This window comes from Electrona antarctica (assembly GCF_951216825.1).
Source record: "Electrona antarctica genome assembly, chromosome: 16".
NCBI classification, from domain to species: domain Eukaryota; kingdom Metazoa; phylum Chordata; class Actinopteri; order Myctophiformes; family Myctophidae; genus Electrona; species Electrona antarctica.
Window position 1 is genome coordinate 28835855 of NC_136797.1, and position 20530 is coordinate 28856384.

Sequence of the window (20530 nt, forward strand, 5' to 3'; positions counted from 1 at the left end):
CAAAGAACCCTGACGATGATTGATGACATTAGTAAAAGTGTGATAAATGTGTGGAAAAAGAAAAACAACATTTATTTATTTTACTTTCAGTGGGCTCTTCAGAATGGCTGAAAAGAAAACAGAACAGAAGGACCCTTTCAGAATTTTGTTCTGTATATGTTTTGCTATGGATTCCCATCTCAGAAGTTTTATTAAAAAGTCAAATAAATTCAGGACCCCGTTCTGAATTATTTTGGTACATGCCTGAATGAAACAAACAAAAATAAATAACATTATTTGAGTATGCTCTCATGAATGCCTTAACGTAATTTCACAAAATGCACAAGGACCCTGTCTGATTATTATGATGACATTAGTAAACCGTTACGAATGCCTAAACACAAAAAGAGCAACATAAACTGGACCCTTCATGGATATTTTAGTAAGCAGTTAATTAAAAAAGAAAAAAAGGTAGGACCTTTGAGTATTTTTATTTTAGCTGGCCATTATGAATGTCAGAATATAAACAACTGCATTTTTTTTCAACTAAAATAAAAATCTAAGGGTACACAAAACCTTGATTCTGCCAATGTGGAAAATTCTGCCAAAGCTTTTCAATGGGAACAGAGCGGTTGGTTACCATTCTGCCAATGCTTTTCAATGGGAACAGAGCGGTTGGTTACCATTCATTTCAATGGGAACAGAGCGGTTGGTTACCATTCTGCCAATGCTTTTCAATGGGAACAGAGCGGTTGGTTACCATTCATTTCAATGGGAACAAAGCGGTTGGTTACCATTCTCGGATTTAAAATACAAAAAAACAAAGGCAACTTTCAGCATTGGCTGAGTTAAAGTTTGGTGTGTCCGCATCCTAAGGACCAATTTAAGGCCAACATGTGAGGGCAAAAAATGTAAAGACCCCTCTTGAATCTCTTTAGGCAGCCATCATGGAATGCCTTAAAACTATATAAAAAGTGCCTAAATAAGGACCCTTAATAGACATTTTTTGTCAGCCATTATAAATGTCTAAGGAACCTTTTAGAACAGTTTTTAGGCAGCTAACAGTAATGCCTGAAAAAAAAGAAAAAAAGAAAACACAATAACAACAGCAACAACAGACAAATAAGGACAATGTATAAATACATTTTAATAATCTATGATGAATGCCTGGCAAAAAGAAATTATAGAAATAAAAGTCAAAGGACCCTTTTTTAACCTTTAAGACAACCATCATTATTGCCTGAATACAAATGACAAAAAAGTCAAGGACCCTATAAATGGACATTTTTAGTAAGCCATTATGAATGACTGTGAATGACTAAAGAAAACGAACAACCCTTTTTGAAAACAATGTTGTAGGCAGTCATCATGAATTCCTGAATATAACAAACCCAACAATATAAGGACCTTCAATGAATATTTTAAGTAACCGACATTGAAAGTAAAAAAAGAAGTTTCGTCAGTGAAACATCACAGTAATCATTTCAGTCGAGTAATGAAAAAAGGGAGTCGTAACGAAAACAAAATTATGAAAAGAAAAACTGCGCAACACAAAAAAACAAAGCCAGATAATCGTTATTCTTCTTTTCCGCGTCTGTACAAGCGACAATTTAAAAGTCTTGTAAATCTCTAACGTCTACATTTATTTGATCTTTTGTCATCAACGTTACTTAATTTACTTTATGATTTTTTCTTTACATCATTATTATAGTTTTTTTTCTTTTTTTTACAGCACAGCAAAGAAATTGTAATCAGGTGTTTTGCCTTTCTTTTTCATTTGTACAAAAAAGATTGTGAGCTTGAGGCTCAACACACACACAGAGAGAGAGATAGGAAGAGAAAGGTCAAATTATCATTTAGATCAAGTCGCTTAGATTGATCAGCAAAATAGAAAACACAAAAACATTTATTTCAACGTTATAATTTCCTTTATGTTTTTGAGGGGGGATTTAATTTTAAACTTATATTGTTTATTTAAATCCTGCACATATAGTGAGTTCCCCTTTGGATATGGGGGATAATATCCTTCAGTTTGAACCATTCAGATTTAATCATTCAGATTAAGCTGCCCATATCAAATAGTTCAGATTAAGTCATTCGGATTGAGTCATTTTGATAGAGTCATTCGGAATCGAATTGAATTGTTTTGATTAGGTCTTTTTGAGCCATTCAGAATAAATCGACCTGTAGAAAAGTGATTTACAATCATATCCAGGGTGGGTGTGCATTCCTTCATAATGTACAACTGCGCAAAAATAATACTGGAAAAGGTGTACTAGCAGTGGCTGTTCATACTTTTGTGAGTACCTTTGCGGACATAATAATTTGGCAGCTATTTTGGAACAGTGTGCGTGTGTGTACACTTTTTTATACTACTTTTTTATTTTCTAATACTTGTTTCGTGTTTACTTTGGAGCAATAGTAGTAGAGGAGGCTGAAACAACAGCCAAAAAGGAACACGCACATCCAAGTGCCTATTAGGCAGGGTGCTGGATTAAACAAAGTCACAAGTAAAGAAATAAAAAAATCCGCACACCATTTTATGCTCCCAGAACTCTTTACTTAAAGTGGTAAAATACTTTGGAGCAATATTCACACCTTTTCTTTCTTGCAATAATGTTTTAGATTTTTTGCCTTTTCCTCCAAATTATGTGTTATGCCAAGTCCAAATCCCCCTTATACTGTAGTAGGCCATTGCCATTACTGATGAATACTGGCTGGTTTATAAGGGAAGGTGTTGATTAGCATGTTTTTCGGTACGGCGAGGCACCCGCAACCAACCTGCAGGATTCAATAGCAACATAGATAACCACCCCAGCTCGGCTATCCCTCAAACACGGTCAGTTATGAATGATTGTTAGAGCAGCGCCTGGCCAATTTGGATGCACAGTGGAGCGTTCAAAGATCCCTATAGTCTCTTGGTGGATGGGAAGGAAATTTACCCCTACGCCCATACATTTGCATTCTATTGTTGGAGTATTGCACTTGTGCATGTCGTATGTTTTGTTTAGAAGTCTGTTTACATCGAAATGCTCTTTGTACGAGTGTGTTTTGCGTTCAAGAAACACAATTTGTGTGTACATTTTGTATGTGTGTATACCTTTTGGGTACAGCTGATACGTTGTAGTGGAAAAGTAATTTTACTACTTGATGTGTACTAATTTGTGTACATAATCATATTTGGGGGAGTGTACATTTTAGCATATGACAGTAATTTTCTGGGGGTATGTGTGTATCTGTAGGGGTCATAAGCGGAACTAGTAGTAGTGGTGGTACTACTAGTACTAGTATTACTACTAAAAGTAGAACTAGTAGCACTATTAGTAGTAATACTACTTCTTCAAAATCTTTGGCAATATACATGTAGCTTGGCGGGAAGGCTAGCGTTAGCATTAGCTACTTTGCTACGTTAGCGAAGGCGACATTTTGTTTTTTCAATACGTTAAAAAAGTGAGAGAGCAGGTGAAATAAAAGTACACATTTTATTTACAACATGAGAGAGAGAATGGACAGATTAAGAGAGGGCGATGATAAGAGAGAAATAGATGAGAGCGATAGAGTGAATGAAAAAGGGAGAGAATGTTTGTAGAGTGACAAATTGCGCCATTGGATGCTATTCTTTCGTCTATTTCCTTTAATGCATTTTCACTTCCTTTTCCCATGAAAAAAAGATGTAAATAAACGAAACATTCTGGCAAAGTTTCCATTAGCACAATATATACATTTTCCTTTTCCAAGAATTTCACTTTCATGAAGTCGTATTTCGGGAGGGGGGGGGGGGGGGGGGAATTTGATGTTACTCATTGCCACATTTTCCCCAACTATTGCAGAAAATATTCTAAAAAGCACTTTTAAATTTTCAGCGAACGTTTCCAGTTTCTCTATTTTATTCGACTGCGCATTTAAAATAATTTCAAATCCACTCAAAAGGTCCTTCTTTGTGATTTTTTTTCTTCTTTCAGTTTTCTTTTTTGTCCTATTCTACTAATTTACCACCATAGGCAGGGAATCATTCAACGGGACAGTTTCTTCCACTCACAATTTTCAAAATTGAACCCAAAACCTTACCCCACACACCTGCGGGGAATCTCTCAACAGTTTTGCAGTCTCCAAAGTCCTTGGAAGCTTTCCAAGAATTACTTCCCCGACGATGGCTTCCTCTCTTCGTTTTGATCTCGCTTCCTCTCCTGTCTTTTCCTCCACGAAGCGTTCTGATGCTAGTCATCGCTACGCAAAAGTTTGTCGTACAAATCGGATCTGGAGGACGGATCGGAAAGAATGAACAGATGGATGGATGGATGGATGGATGTGTGCAAAAATAGAGAGAGCGAGTGAATGAAGGAATATCTTCCTCTGTTGTGTTCCTTTCGATTCTGTCTGAAGGAGAGAGAGTAACAGAGAGAGAGAGAGAGAGAGAGAGAGAGAAGAGGAAGGGTTAAGTGAAATAAATTATTGATAAATGATTTAATTGAGGCTGATTCTCAAACTATTTTGTATAATTCAAAATTATATAAAGAAAGAAAGAAAAAAATCTAAAATAGCAGATGTACAAACTGGCAGCACTGCATGAAGTGATGCGCTGTGAGCAATGTTTTCAAAAATTTTAATGCCATGGCCCATTATATATACGGCGTTTTGAGCCACGGACCACCATTTGATGACATTTAGCCTCTCAGACCCAAAACTAAAGAATATTTTGTTGTCGTTGTCGTTGGATTTTCAAAATAAAAAAATCTTCTACATTTCTCTAATCGTATAGACTAAATTAAGAATGCAGATGTTTAACAATAATTTTACTTTTGAGAGTCTAATGATAAAAAAATAAAGGGAGGCTCCGCACACTCAAATCTGTGCACAATCAATAGATTTATTGCAAGCTTTCGGTCTACTGACCTTCTTCAGGCATCGCAATATTTTTTCAATACCTTTGTGACTCCAGCAGCTACATTTTTGTCTAGCCAAATTGAAACGCTCTCAAGAGTTAAATATCTATAAGCGTCCATTTGGTTACAAACTCTCCATCATTTAGCTGGGGACCACCTGGAACCCCCTCGAGGACCACTGGTGGTCCCCGGACCACTGGTTGAGAACCACTATTTTAGAACCTTTCAAAAAACATACTCACGTACCACATGCACATTAATATTGGCATCAGTGTTGCGGATCCGCCCAATAGCAGGGAGAGGAGAAAGGGGAGGTGCCTATCGTTGGCTCTGCCCACTGGAGAGCCGCCCAATCGTGGCTCAGCAGAAGCTGGCGCGGGAGAGGGCGTATCTAAACAAAGCACAGAGCGAGAGAGAGGGGGGGTGGGGGCGACAAGTTTTAGTGCTTTTTCTGGTTTTATCCTCGTAGCCGTTTTTGTATTGACCTGTACTTTCGTTGAACTGTACTCATTCTACAGTTATTTCAATCAATCAATCAATCAATCAATCAATCAATCAATCATCATTTAAAAAAAAAAAATTACAGAACATATCTCTGCTGTCGGGAAGAAACCACCTAACTCCAAAATATTCATTTTTCAGGAAATTATATATTTCTTAACCAACACAGAAGGGTGTTCAATAGCATTGATTTATGGAGAAAGAACATCCCAAACCTCAAAAATGGAGTTAGGTGGTTTCCTCCCGACAACAATGATGGACATACTTTGATTGATTTTATTGAATCGTTAATAATCTTTTCATAACTAATTGTGATACTTCAAAATTGACAGACTTAGTATTACTATTTAGAATGAATACTAGTGGTGCTACTACTAGAACTAAAATTATGACTACTACTACTACTACTAGTACTACTATTACCTACCTATACCAATATCAGTGTCAGTAGTAGAAGTAATTTGTTTGGGTTCTTCGATCCAGGGAGTTGCATGGACAGCCACACTCCAGTCACTCCAAGTTCCTATCTCAGTGTCCTTAGCGGCGACCTAGGAGTCAAGGAGAGGATACAATATATGGAGGAAACAATAAGACATGAATACAGGCAAGAAAAAATTAAGAAAACATACATTTCTATAAAAAATATATAACTTAATATTAAATAACTTAGACAGATTACCTGAATAATGTACTCTTTTCCTGCGTATGCGTCAGTAATTGTATGGGAGGTGCTGTCTGACAACTCCACCTGCAGCAGCCAATCAGAAGAAAGGACCCATAGAGAGAGAGAGAGAGAGAGAGAGAGAGAGAGAGAGAGAGAGAGAGAGAGAGAGAGAGACGGAGACGGAGACGGAGATGGAGACGGAGACGGAGACGGAGACGGAGACGGAGACAGAGTGAGATAGACAGACAGACCAGGGCCGGTCCTGAGCAATCTAAATTATGAAAAAAAAATTGGGAGGCACTGGGGAGGCACTGTGGGGACACTGGGGAGGCACTGTGGGGGACACCGGGGAGGCACTGTGGAGGCACTGGGGGGACACTGGGCACTGGGGAGACACTGGGGAGGCACTGGGGAGGCACTGTGGAGGCACTGGGGAGGCACTGGGGAGACACTGGGGGGACACTGGGGAGGCACTGTGGAGGCACTGGGGAGGCACTGTGGAGGCACTGGGGAGGCACTGTGGAGGCACTGGGGGGACACTGGGCACTGGGGAGTGCATATGGTCGCAACATAAGCACAGTGCAAGGAATGAGTGCATTCGCCATGTATTTGAAGGAAGCCTGATCTAACCACTCTTAGATTTTCTCCAGTTTAGTCCTGAGTTTAAGTTTACCCTATTGTTTTAGGATTTTTGGTTTATTTAGCCTTATTGGGCTTTGTTTAGGGTTAATTCACCCCATGGCTCCTCAATTAGCCAGTGGCAGGTTTTATGACTAGCTTGTGGCTTCCTGTGAGGTTTAGGTTTAGCGTTGGAATTTTAGGTTTACATATTTGGTCTATTTCTTTAAAACTAGATATATTTTTTTGTTATTTGAGTTTTTACTGTTTCCATTTAAAAAAGAAAAACCCCCAGGCTCTTCTAATTAACATTTATATTTCAAGGTGTCCCTGTCATATGTTTCTCTTTTGTTTCCTGGGCCCGGTGTCTAATGGCCCATTTGGTGTCAGTAGGTGCGTTTCCATAAAGCCGTTTTTTTTGCGCATTAAGGCTCTTGCGCAAAATCTCCTGGATGGAAACACATCAAAGTGCGAATAAGTCTCCATTTTTCGCAAAAACACTTTTTCGCTTAGAGGTTGCGGATTTAGGCTTTTTCGAAAAAATGGAAATGCGCAAATAGTGTATGGAAACACTTGCGGAAAAGGTTTTTAATTAGAAAGCATTGAACTCGCATTATATCGCTTTTGAACAGTTGGAAAATAAAAATAAAACCGATGGGGAGGCAGTGGAGTGAACGGTGCATGGGAGGGTGGCTAGGGAGAGGGAGTGATGTTGTGGATACATATAAGGTCCCAATTTACTACTACCCGACCCGTCCGATTAATAATTGTGTAGTGTGTTCAAAGATCCCCAACCCGACCCCATATGAAGTCTGAATCCTCCCGAGTTGATCGGGGCGCTCCGATCATTTTGATATCTGGATCGCTAGGCCTACTGTATGGATGCAAGACACACACACACACACACACACGTGGTGTAGTAGACTAAACTTTTATATAACCTAGCTGCCTGGGTCCCTGCAGGCTATTCGATTTCGATCCATGCATATGCTTCATCTATTCTTATATATATTCATTGCATAAGATAAGCAACCTAAACGTGTAGGCTAAGTTATTTACAACTGTTTGCAGCTGCAATCAATCAATTTACAGTATAAACGACCAGTATGCTCCAATCGAGTCCCGCGACATATAGGCTACATGTGCCCCGAATATATTAAGACAAGCATTACACAACAAATCGTTCTTTGTACGTTCTTTGACTGTATAGGTGTCGTCAATACTGTGAAAGCAGCAGATGCCCGCTGGGCGCTGGCTTGCTGTAGACTTGCTGACGGTCGGTCAGCCGCTGACCAGGGATCAGATTACAGCGCAGTATATGGGGTCCCGTCCGTTAAACTGAGAGCACGCACAAACGCATCAAATCCCTAAATCAATGGTGTGAACATGGATTAGGACTACTTTACATGAGCCTCACTTTACTGGCAAAACAGTGCCAACTACTGCATATTTAATGAACTTATTTCATATGCGCATTTTATCAGTTTAATGGAAACACCGACAATTCGCTTTTCTTTTTTCGACTTAATGAACAAACGCTTCCTTTTTTCGCAAAGGCTTAATGGAACCGCACCTAGTGACACCTCTTGCTTCGTGTCCCAGGTTGGCTTGGTGTGGAATGTGCTAATGTGTCCCCTATTCAAAGTCTGATTTCCATTGAGTGTTGGCTTTGTTTATCTATGTGGCTGTGGAGTTTTGGTACAAAATCAAAACAACTTGTCTAATATTTTGGCGGGGACACTGGGCAGACAGAGTTGGGACAGAGTAAAACTTTTTTTTTGCCCCCCATGGCGCCCCAGGCGGCTGCATGCTCGGCCTGTAGGAAGGGCCGGGCCTGAGACAGACAGACGGACAGACAGAGAATGAGACAGCACAATCATGGTCCAGCCGTTAAGAGTATCCCACAACAATCTGGCCTCGCTCCCAGCCTGCAACGTCCTAATGCAATTCCATCGTCTGTGCTTCCCCCGCAAGCTGCCTTTTTCGACCAATCAAAACACGGGGGTTGACGCACCGGGGAACGTAACAACAGACCTGCGAAGCATCAAACTCAACTTCCTTCGGGCCGTACTTCCGCTTAGACATTCTCACCACGTGGAATGGTGGAAAGTAACTAAGTACATTTACTCACAAACTGAACCTCGCATCCGCCAGTGTTGATTTTGATTTCAGTATTAGTCATAGTCTTTGAATTAAAACTTTTTTTAAGTCACGTTTTAGTCATCTGAAATCTTTTAGCGTTAGTCTAGTTTTAGTCGACTACGTGTCATAAGAGTTTAGTCAACTAAATCTACAGTTGATTTTGTTGATGAATGATTGATGGTGTTGTAATGGCAGATTTTACACTTACTTGGTTGCATGCTGAAAATAGCCAACCTACAAGCTCACAACGCGTCGCTCTGCAACACGCGTGTAGATGTGCTATTTTCAGCATGCAACCAAGCATAAAATGTATTTTAGTTCTACTGGATCTCTTGTCTACTAATCCCTCCCTAACATTTTAGTCTAGTTTTTATTTGTTGATGAAATTGACAATATATTTAGTCATAGTTTTAGTCATCATATTTATTCCGGTTTCATTCAGTTTTCCTCAGTGAAAAAAGGTAGTCGACGAACATTTTTCGTCTTTATAGTCGACGAAATCAACAGTGCTACTCACATGCTGCCACTGGTCCTTGATGAGCGGCCGGTAGCGCAGGAAGTACTTGAGCGGGAAGTTCTCGACGTCGGGCCACGTGGACGGGCTCTGCCAGGACACCTCCAGACGCCGGGCGTTGTTGGCGATCGCTGTGGCCACCACCCTCTCCGGGGGGTCCGGTTTGACTGGGGGGAGGAGAGAGAGAGAGAGAGAGAGAGAGAGAGAGAGAGAGAGAGAGAGAGAGAGCATGGGACACAGATCCAATTCATAGATGCAGGTTTACCTGCATCCAACTTTGAAATGCAGGTGACACACCTTTCTGTCCAAAATTAAATTAAAGACTTTTGTAAAGCTGCAGGGATGACGTGAGCAATTTTGCACGGCTTCTAAGCATGCATAATCAGTTTTGCCTGTAAGTGTCAGAATGCAATTTTAAGTAATACAGGGGCGCTCAAGTGGACAAAAGTTAGCAGAACTGCCACTGAATTATTGGCCTAATTCAGATCCTGAGTCTATGGGCCCCCTGCGCCTGAAGCTGCCACAGGGCCCCCACCACCCACCCACACACCCCCTCATCTCCCAAATACACATTTGCATGCCGGTACCACCAGAACCAGCCTACAGACAAGTGCCTGCCCGTAATAATTATTCTTAATTTATATGGTTGAGTAGATCGCAGCTCTTGCAGAATTAACCCATTACGACCCGAGGGCGATTCCACAAATGCCTTCTAAATCAGTAGTTCGCACACTCTCAAGCTATTTTTGAGGGGTGCTAGCCCCTCCCATGTCCAGCCTTGAGGGTTTGTGTAAACACAAACATTGAATGCCATTGACAATGAATGGCCAGTTTTGAGTGTTTGTGCAAACACAAACATTGCGTAAACACAAACATTGAAGACAAAAGTGAGGACGCAAATAATTGTGATTGGCCGGAATGAGATGATGTATAATATGATGATGTACGATGATAAGAGCGCCCCTCACTTCACACGGGTGGGATTTTTTGATTAGCCAATTCGCTAAAATCTAAAATGACGCAGATGATTTTCCGGTTTTAATGCGTTAAAAAAACAAAACAACATCATTTGAATTGGGAATACACCGGGGAGGATAAAATGCACACTTCACATTCAATCAAAATCAGACACAGCTCCACTCGGGTGTTTAGAATCCATAGACCTCAGCAATACATTAGAAATTAATTAATACAATAACATCTAAATTTAAATGCAACGTACGTACGGTATTAGGTGCTGTACATCGTCACTGTTTTAATTGTTTGTGACCGATTTTCTATCAGCAGCCAGAGAGAAATCCACCACCTAAACTTTAGTCACCTTTTCAAATAGTAAAGACAGTTTGCACAGCTTTTATATTCAGAATTTCAGAATTAATGAGATACAGTAGGTGGTATCAGCCAAGGGCATAATAATAATGTGCTGTCATCTGTATTTTAAGAATGCATTTGTCTCATCAGCAACAAACTGCACAGTGATGGTGAAGAAAGGCAACTTGGAAAGACACTTTCAGGCAAACCTTAAATCATTCCACAATAGATTTTTCCAGTGACCTTGGAAAAAGAAAGAAGGAACTGAAATGTCAACCATGTGCACTGTACATAAAACTGTGAGTACCGTCATCAGTATTTTAAGTCACTTTTTTTACGTGCATAACACATCATTTATCTTGCCTTTATTATTCATATTAAACTATTGCCTTATTCTGTGTTTGCAGTACTACCAGGTGTTGACACTACGGGTTTCCCACCTGCCCCTGACAGGTAAATAATACTTTGGGGCAGGTGGAATTTGCTTTCAGGTTGCCCGACTGGGCAAGTGCTCGTTTGAGAGGGGACGCAACCGTCTATGAACACAACACGGGATATCTGTCTAAACACCTGAGCGTGGCATACAAATTGAGGTATGACATAAAATGTGTTAAATTGAACGTACAGTAATTCAAATTTGATCTATCATTTTATAATGGACGATTTACTTTTCGGGCAAGTGGGCATGACCTTTGGCAAGTAGAACATGACCTGTATTTGCCCGACAGGCAAGTTGCCTGTGAGACCTTACTTAGTGTCAACCCCTAACATGCAAAAGCAGTAGTGATTTTCAGTGTCTGGTGAAGCTCAACAGCCTTGGAAAAACAGCTAAGCAGATCTCTCATGCCCCAAACGGATGACCTGCTCTTGAATAACCTATACAGAAGGTCCAGGGGCTGCTGTGGTGCAACCAGAACGGACAGCGAAACTAAATATTGAGCCTTTCACGAGCAGAGCTAATTCTTGAGACTGTGCGACCCTGTGCGGAAAATCCCCACAGGGTCCTGAACATTCTGATCATCTCGAATGAGTCTGTTCATAAAAACGTTAAAAAAAAATGAGCCTGTTGATAAAACGTGCCACTGTTTGTGGGGTCTTTTTGGTTCAGCTTCTGAATTTCAGGGTCAGGCTGTGGAACAGTGGGTCTCAGTTGGTCTCAACCCCCCATCCCCCCTCCCGACCTTTGGGTCTGGCCAGCCCGTTCCGGGAGCCAACTCTGCTGCTACTAAATTACTGGTAGACCACGTGGTTCTCAAACATTTCCATGTCAAGTATCCCCAAATATGTATATATTTTTGTTTGCTTGCTCGCTCTCTTAAAGTGAGGACGCTTCGCTGCTTGCTCTCGCCTATGCTTAGATTCTTCAACTGATATCCTGATGTTTTGTTTGTTCTTTCTTTGAGGAACCACGAGTGGATCCTGGATACTTGAAACCCCCTGGGACTGTATTTCTTCTATAGATGGTGAAGCAGCATTCATGACTTGGAATAAACTCCCATTACACCTTAGACAGGCCAGCCTTTGTAGACAGCTTTAAAGCACAGCTCAAAACCTATTTCTTCAAACTTGCTTATTATTAATTCCCTGTGTTGTTGTTATTCATGTCCCCACTGTTTTGACCTTATTCACAGCCATTTTTTGCTATTGCCGGTATTTTAATGTTGTTTCATGCTTTTGCTTTTCTTTTTTCTTTATTGCTCTGTAAAGTGCTTTGAGCTGCATTTCATGTCATGAAAGGTGCTATACAAATAAAGTTGTAATATTATCAGTGTTGAGCAATATTACTTGTGAGAGTAATATCATTAATATGTTACAAAATTACAACGCTTATAGATCAGCCATTTAAAAAAGATTTTTATACATTTGAAAACTTGAAATGGAACATTCTGCATACCGAGAACTTGGGACTCCTCATGCATGGAAGGAAGCATGAGGTCAGTCCGTTGCTCTCCCCAGGTTGGTGGAGGGAGTGTAGAGCCCAGGATTACATTAGATAATTGAGACTGGGTGAAAAATGGGTTACAAAATCGTGGGATAAAAGAAATGAAAAAAGTAAGAAATGTGAGTACTTGTGAGTACCACTGGTACTCACCGATGGTGGACTCCTCAAAGGAGATGGCGGTGGAGGCTCGTCCGAGTGCATTCAGCGCAGTGACGTTGACTCGGTACGGCACGCTGCTGAACACCTCCGGGAATCGAACGTGCACGCGGTTCTTGTGCGCGGCATCACGCTGCGTCTCCAGAGGACGCTGGTTGTGCCTGTGGACGGAGACATGATTTGTAGAGTGAGACATTAGAGTGATTCGACCCATTAAGACCCGAGAGGACCAGATTCTGCAAAATGTCTTCTAAATCATGACAGTTTTCTGAAAAGCCCCATGTGTCTATGTCAGTGGTTCTCAAACTGTTTCATGTCAAGGACCCCCCCCCCCCCCCCCCCCCCAAATGTAATTGGCCGCCGACCCCCATCTGAAAATATGTTGTTCCAGGGACCCCCCTAAAAACGTTCGATGTGAAAGAATATATATTCAAAGATTTGCACCACATTTTCAAAAATAGCAGATCTACAAGCTCATAGATGTGCATGCTTGTAGATCTGCTATTTTTCAACAGCTAAAGTTTGCCTGAAGACACAGATGCGTCTGTGTCAAAACGGTGACGGACGGATTTGTCCATACGGCACCATTTGACGTTTCGGGGGTACCCGGCCACAACGTTGCCTACTGACACTTTGAAAAAGTATCACCTGCACGGAATGTATTGACAGAAAGTATAGCTCAAAACACATGTATGGTGGATTTTAATGAAACAAACACTTTGCATATAGAAAGAGGATCATTCAAGCTTTTTGTACAGCTCCAATGTTGGCAATTTTATCGTCTCATCATCTGTTTCGATGTATGGGCTGTCAAAAACCCATTAAAAAAATCTAGTGTCGCAAATTGTGGCTAAGTAGTATAGTAAAAGTAAGTACTGAAATACTGTACTAAACATTTATATTTTTTGATGGATTGTACATATTCATTCAGTGACCCAGCCAGAGCAGATATCTAGAGCCAGAGATCTGGGGGCTCCATTTTCGTCACCGCTAAACCCCTTATCCCTAAACTTCTTTGCCTTTTTTTCCTATTTTGAAAAACATTTTTGAATAGTTCAACTAGCCAATCTACATCGATATGTTGTGAGCTTGTAGACTGGCCATTTTAACTATTCTAAAATGTTTTGAAAAATAGTAAAAAAAAAGGCAAATAAGTTTAGGGATAAGGGGTTTAGGTGACGAAAATGGAGCCCCTAATCTCCTTCATCCTTATGCGTTATCTTCACTGCTGTTGCTCATATGACACCTGGAATTACCTCCAGCGATCGATAAAGGTCTGTCTTATCTTATTTGATCTTGTCTTATCTGTGCCATGTGCAGGTATTGTGTATGTTGTGTCTACATGCGAAGTGGTTAGGCTGGGTTAGTGATTAGGATTTGGCTCTTTGCCGCCGTGTGCCACTCTGCGAGGGTAAATGAGGGGATCACATCGGAGGAGGAGGTCACTTCACTCAATGATGGACACTTCCTCAGTGAAATCAAAACAATGCAATCTACGTGGCAGATTCCATTAGGCGAAGGACTGTTAAAGTAATTATCTGTGACACTTCTGTAACTTTCAAGATGGACACAAGCACAGATTGCAGCCTAAGTAAGTAATGTCAGGTGAAACCTGTCACAACCTCAGATTCCTGCCCCGGTTATCCAGTGATTATGCACCACACAGCCCTGTTCATTACTCAAAGTGAGGACCCCACCGGCCCTATATACATCAGCCATTTTCAAAAACAATTGACATTCTTTGAAAATCTTTTCAGATGGGGGTCCACGGCCAAATACACATTCATTTAGGTGTCCACAACATGAAAAGGTTTGAGAGCCACTGATCTATACAATACTATTTTCATTTTAGCAGCAGCAGTAGTAGTAGTAGTAGTAGTACAACAAGTAGTAGTGAGTACTTACAGAACTTCTACCTCATACTCAGTAGGTATGAAGGTAGGGTGCTGGAGGTGCCAGCTGCAGTAGAATCCTCTGGGATACGTGTTGGATCTGCACGTCACACTGGGCTCCCTTGGGGGCACTATACACACACACACACACACACACACACACACACACACACACACACACACACACACACACACACACACACACACACACACACACACACACACACACACACACACACACACACACACACACACACACACACACACACACACACACACACACTCACACACACACACAAGAAAACATAAAATATGTGGAGATAAGAGGTTTCTGCCTGACAGCAACGGCACGCACGCACGCACGCACGCACGCACGCACGCACGCACGCACGCACGCACGCACGCACGCACGCACGCACGCACGCACGCACGCACGCACGCACGCACGCACGCACGCACGCACGCACACACACACACACACACACACACACACACACACACACACACACACACACACACACACACACACACACACACACACCCACACACACACGAGCGGGCAACATGGTCCTAATTAGCTAATTGATGGCCATTGATTGGCCAATCAGTTATTGGGTGTGATTAGAATGACACCCAATAGCAACTCAATTGAGGAGAGAAGAGAATTAGAGAAGAGAGGAGGCGAGAGTAGGAATGAGAGAAGAGACATCAATACACAATCCATCAAAATGTGTAAATGAACTCTGGAATTGCACAGACAACAACATTCTTGCAATTAAACAAAATGATACAATTTGAGTATTCATAGAATTAACCCTGTGTCTCTCTCTCATACACACACACACACACACACACACACACACACACACACACACACACACAAATATGCACGCACCAAATAGCAGTTGCCTCAGTGTCTGTGGCATAGCAACCAAATCCTTTTCAGTGTCATTGTTGCATTCTCTTCCTATGACATCATACAAGCAAGTGAATAGCTGTTTCTATTGGTATTACTATCACTATTGCATTTTACTATCACTGCTACTAAACCTACTACTACTATTACTAATAGTACTATTACTATTACACAACTACCAGTGAAACTACTACTATTACATTGATAGTAATACTGTGTGTGTATGTGTGTGTGTGTGTGTGTGTGTGTGTGTGTGTGTGTGTGTGTGTGTGTGTGTGTGTGTGTGTGTGTGTGTGTGTGTGTGTGTGTGTGTGTGTGTGTGTGTGTGTGCGCGTGCGTGCGTGTGTCTTTCTGTTGAATATCTCGAGAACCGTTCGACCATTTGACATGCCGCCCGTGTGAATTTCCGAGGACCCCGTTGTGAAGCCAGTTGCATGGATCAACGGCTGGTTCTCAATTAAAAGATCTACAAATCTCTGTCTGTCTGTCTGTCTGTCTGTCTGTTTGTCTCCGTCAAGTTTACACTCATATGGAGATCCCTGATGTCATCAATATGACGTTGGTGACGATGGGTACTGGAATAGTGACTCAAAAACGGTAATTGCGACCGTATGAAAACCTGCAAAACCTGCCAGTCAGACCGTCGGTCACGCCTCGTGACGCGCTCCATATATGGCCAATGCAGCAAAACGCCAGCGCTCGCCCAGCTGTCTGCCGTCACCCAGGCGGATGCGTGCACGCGGTGGAGGAATATGTCTGGACATGTAACGAAGTGACATTTACAAATCCGCGGAATGCAGCGAATAGGCTGGAACCCACAACCCAGGCTATGTGAGTGCAGTAGTGTCAAGTATTAACTTGGTCAGATCGGTGATTGTCAAGAGCCAGCGTGTTAGTATCGGACAATATTATTACAACTATACTAGGCTTACTACAACTACTTCAACAATTACTATACAACTACTACTACTACTACTACTGCTACTACTGATACTACTGCTACTACTACTACACAGTATAGCGTATTAGTAGCGTGCTTAGCTTCATTCTTTCCTGATGTCATTTTGGACAAAAGGCTTCTTTCCAAATGCGTGTCTGGAATGTGTGTGTGTGTGTGTGTGTGTGTGTGTGTGTGTGTGTGCGTGCGTGCGTGCGTGCGTGCGTGCGTGCGTGCGTGCGTGCGTGCGTGTGTGCGCGTGCGTGCGTGTGTGTGCGCGTGCGTGTGTGTGTGTGTGCGTGCGTGCGCGCTACAATATCATGACATACCAGGCATAGCTAGAAGAGAGGTGAAAGAAGAGAGACAGAAAGGGAGAGAGAATTGGAGAGAATGGGAGAGAGGGAGAGAGAGAGAGATAGAGAGAGAGAGACAAAGAGACAAAGAGGGAGAGAGAGACAAAGAGAGACAGGGAGAGAGTGACAGAGAGACAGAGACAGAGGAAGACAGGGGAAGATCAGGGGTCAAACTCCTTGATTTTTAATTGGCTGGAAGGCTTTTTTTCATCTGTTGCTGGGAGACACTTCCTTGTAGGTCGCTGGGGAACTATTTGGGTGTGAGAGTGCATGAGACACTACTAGACCTCTGGACCACTACCATCCAATGCTTCCAAATAAGCCCCCAATAGGACCAATTACTGCAAAACGCTGCCTCAAAGTATCTAAATTGCACTTCAATTCATATCAGAATATGTATATGCACGCACGCACGCACGCACGCACGCACGCACGCACGCACGCACGCACGCACGCACGCACGCACGCACAAATCTTATAAGGAATCAGACTCAGACAACCCAGAATGCACTTTTTGTTTTGCATTAAGAATAATACATAGGCCTAGAAAAGACATTTTCAGGTCTGGGTTGTCAATTTCATCCGATCAGGAGAGACTATATCCGTTCATCAGTTTCAATTTGATGGTGTTCCGTTCAATTTTGTCTGCTGTCTTTGTGTTATCACTTTACAATTACACTCCAGACAAAGTCATCGCTCCTGATCGGATTAAGGTAGGCCAGTATAGCCAGACCTGAAAATGAATTTTCTGTTTACTGAAGTCCAGACAGCCAGACCCCTTATTTTAGTTCTTGTAAAATTAATGTAGGCTATACTACGCATTAATACACCGTAAACTGCAGAATTGTGGGGGTCAACTCAATTGTTTCTTAATTACATATTTTTTTGTAATTATAGAACAAATTAAATTCAATTAAAAAATAAATATTGCACAGATCTCCGCCATGCTTCTCCATTGGGACGATATACTTGCTTTAAGAGGCAGAATGTGACATTGGCAGGAAGATGTGTGGCGCTGCATCAACCCACCCAGGAGGCACGCCCTACCACTGTTGCCAGATTCTTTTTTTTGTGTGAGAGAAACAAGCAACTATGTCTATGAAAACAAACCCAAAAGACGCAACTATATTAAAGGCACTTTAAACCCATAGATTGGCTATTTGAAAATAGCCTGTAGCTTGTAGATCTGCTATCTTACCCTAAAATAATCTTGAGGAAGTGGAACTTTTAAAATCTATACAAATACAAAATCCACACAGGCGACTTGACAGAAAAACAAGCCCATAAGTCGCTTACAATAAGCAGACATGGCAACACTGCACCCTGCCTCTCTCCGTCTGTCTGGCCCATGTGATAACAATGTTGTGGGGTTTTGTGTGTGTGTGTGTGTGTGTGTGTGTGTGTGTGTGTGTGTGTGTGTGTGTGTGTGTGTGTGTGTGTGTGTGTGTGTGTGTGTGTGTGAAATGGCAGGAGCAAAGGGGGGAAGGAATATAATGAAGGACTGTCATCATGGCATCATCACTGCATGGTTTAAAATATCTTTACTAGCCAATTATTTCTTTTCCCTCCCAATTAATTTAATCTCTATGCCGATCAACAATTCCCACAGCATCTCCACTGATATTGTCCCCCACAGATTTACACATAGATACCTCATTAGCTCCGCTCTTCATTGAAGCGATGCATCATCGTGGCCATATTAGCTCGGTCAATCCATGCCTCCTAAATGCAAACATGCCTATTGAAGCGGGAGGTCTTTAAAATCTTCATAACGCGCTGAATTCTCAACCGAAGTTCAACTGGTTTGGTTTATTGCAAATATGTAGCGGCCGCTATGATACTATGATATTTGTGGGTTTTCAAATCGAAATACCGCATGTTTCTGTAACTGCATTGCCTATTATTTGTCACATCAATCGTTTTCAGATACATGCGCACTGTTTAATCCATTAAACCAGGAAAGCATTTTCAATTTTAGCTAGTTTTTAGCTAAAATAAATCTTTCATAAAACTCTTAGGATTTAGAACAGTCTTTCTCAAAAATAGCAGATATACAAGCTCACAGTGCATCACTTCGTGCCACGCTGCATGCTCGTATACATCAGCTATTTTTGAACATTCTTGAAAGGGTTTTGAAAAATGCGCTTGCAAGCTTGTACATCTGCAATTTCTGAACATTTTTGGTTAAAGTTTCTTTAACACAAATCTTCTCTTCTGCATGGGGGTTCCTGCCTGCCACAAAACATTTTCAGATGGAGGGGTCCGCGGCCAAATACATATCATTTTGGGGGTCAGCATAGAATAGATATCACCACACTTGGCATAAAAGGCATTTGTAGAATCCGCCTCCGGGTCTTAATGGGTTAAAGACGTAGTGAAATGAAAAATAAATGTTCACACTTTTAGAGCATTATCCGTGGTCATCATATGGGGTATACCTAACAAGTATTATTTATATCGAAAGTCCATAAAAATCTAATTTTAATGACTTCCTTTGAACGAAAACGTGATGCGGGATGACGTGTCGTCGAGTCCCGCATGAATAAAATGAATCTTGATTTCATTCACCTGTTTGATTCCCATAGCTGCAGTTCCTCCAAACACAGCTGATGTGGATTACAGAACTACTCTGTTTTTAATCTCATTCAAGATGACATCCAGACAGTGTATTACTCATTTTAAACTTAATCAGGACGCTAAAATATGTATCTGAAAACATTATATGTTAAGCCACGTAGTAGCTGCATGCTCTGTATCTGAGTTGTACAATTTCGTAAACCAACACCTCCAAGCGTCGCAGAGCTCTGACCCAAAGCCTGAAGGGATGCGACACTCTGATTGGTTCAGAAGCACACAGCCTTCCGTTTTAGACGGAGACATCAAAATAAAAAAACCCAAAAAGCCATTGCACCCTGTCTTTAAGGTTGAAACGGGAACGAGAAACGGGCCGTCATCATTGAATTGGATTGAGAACAGAGTAGGAGTCCTGTGTAGTGTCTCCATAATGAGAAAAGGCTGTGTCTTTGAGCAGCGTTGAGCCAGGGGAATCCCACAGGTGAATGAAATCTTGCTTCATTATGGTTATTCATGAGCGCTTCATGCTGATGTGATCACGCATTAGGTTTTCCTTTTGACGGGACGCGATCGTGATTGGACTTTGAGGAAGTGATTGGGATTGTCTTGGGTCATCTATTGTTCATTTAATATCTCCACTGTGACCACACGGTTATACGCCTCCATCTGGGAGTGTGAAAAACATTTTTTTCATTTCATGACAAATAATGATCGTCCGATTGATAGTCCAGATGTAACATAAATGGAGCGGGCGGGGACAGACAGACCCTCGTATTATTCATTTTATTCACGCAAAATGGTCCACAGCTGCGTGATGTGCACAGGTGCTTGATGTGCATCAAAAGCAGCTGTGTGTCAGTCAGTGTATCGATCACAGACATGAATACAAATGAAAGGAACCCAGCATGATATGTCTGTGGCTATAGCGGCTCTGCAGTGGTGTAAAGTAACTAGGTACATTTACTTAGGGACAGTACATTTTGAGCTATTTGTAATGTACCAATACTTTTGATGTCGATACTTGTAATTGAGTAAAAATGTAATTTTACTCAATTACATTTTGGATTCCGGATTCTATATTGCAGTATTTATACTTTTACTTAAGTAAAAAATGTGAGTACTTTTTCCAGCAGTTGGGGAATCCCAGG

General features: G+C 41.6%; 1 protein-coding gene across 2 annotated transcripts in view; it reads right to left on the bottom strand.

The window, feature by feature from the left end:
- Positions 1–722: 722 nt before the first annotated feature.
- The window catches only part of cntfr (ciliary neurotrophic factor receptor), a 75467-nt gene continuing 55659 nt past the window's right edge, over positions 723–20530 (bottom strand). For both annotated transcript variants that reach the window (XM_079524828.1, XM_079524829.1), the window contains 7 exons: positions 14616–14733; positions 12705–12871; positions 9305–9468; positions 6043–6111; positions 5791–5911; positions 5109–5253; positions 723–4356 (listed from right to left, as the gene is read on the bottom strand). In XM_079524828.1, coding sequence (XP_079380954.1) covers position 4356; positions 5109–5253; positions 5791–5911; positions 6043–6111; positions 9305–9468; positions 12705–12871; positions 14616–14733 — 785 coding nt within the window. In that variant the 3' untranslated portion in view covers positions 723–4355. The remainder of the gene's footprint in view (positions 4357–5108; positions 5254–5790; positions 5912–6042; positions 6112–9304; positions 9469–12704; positions 12872–14615; positions 14734–20530) is intronic.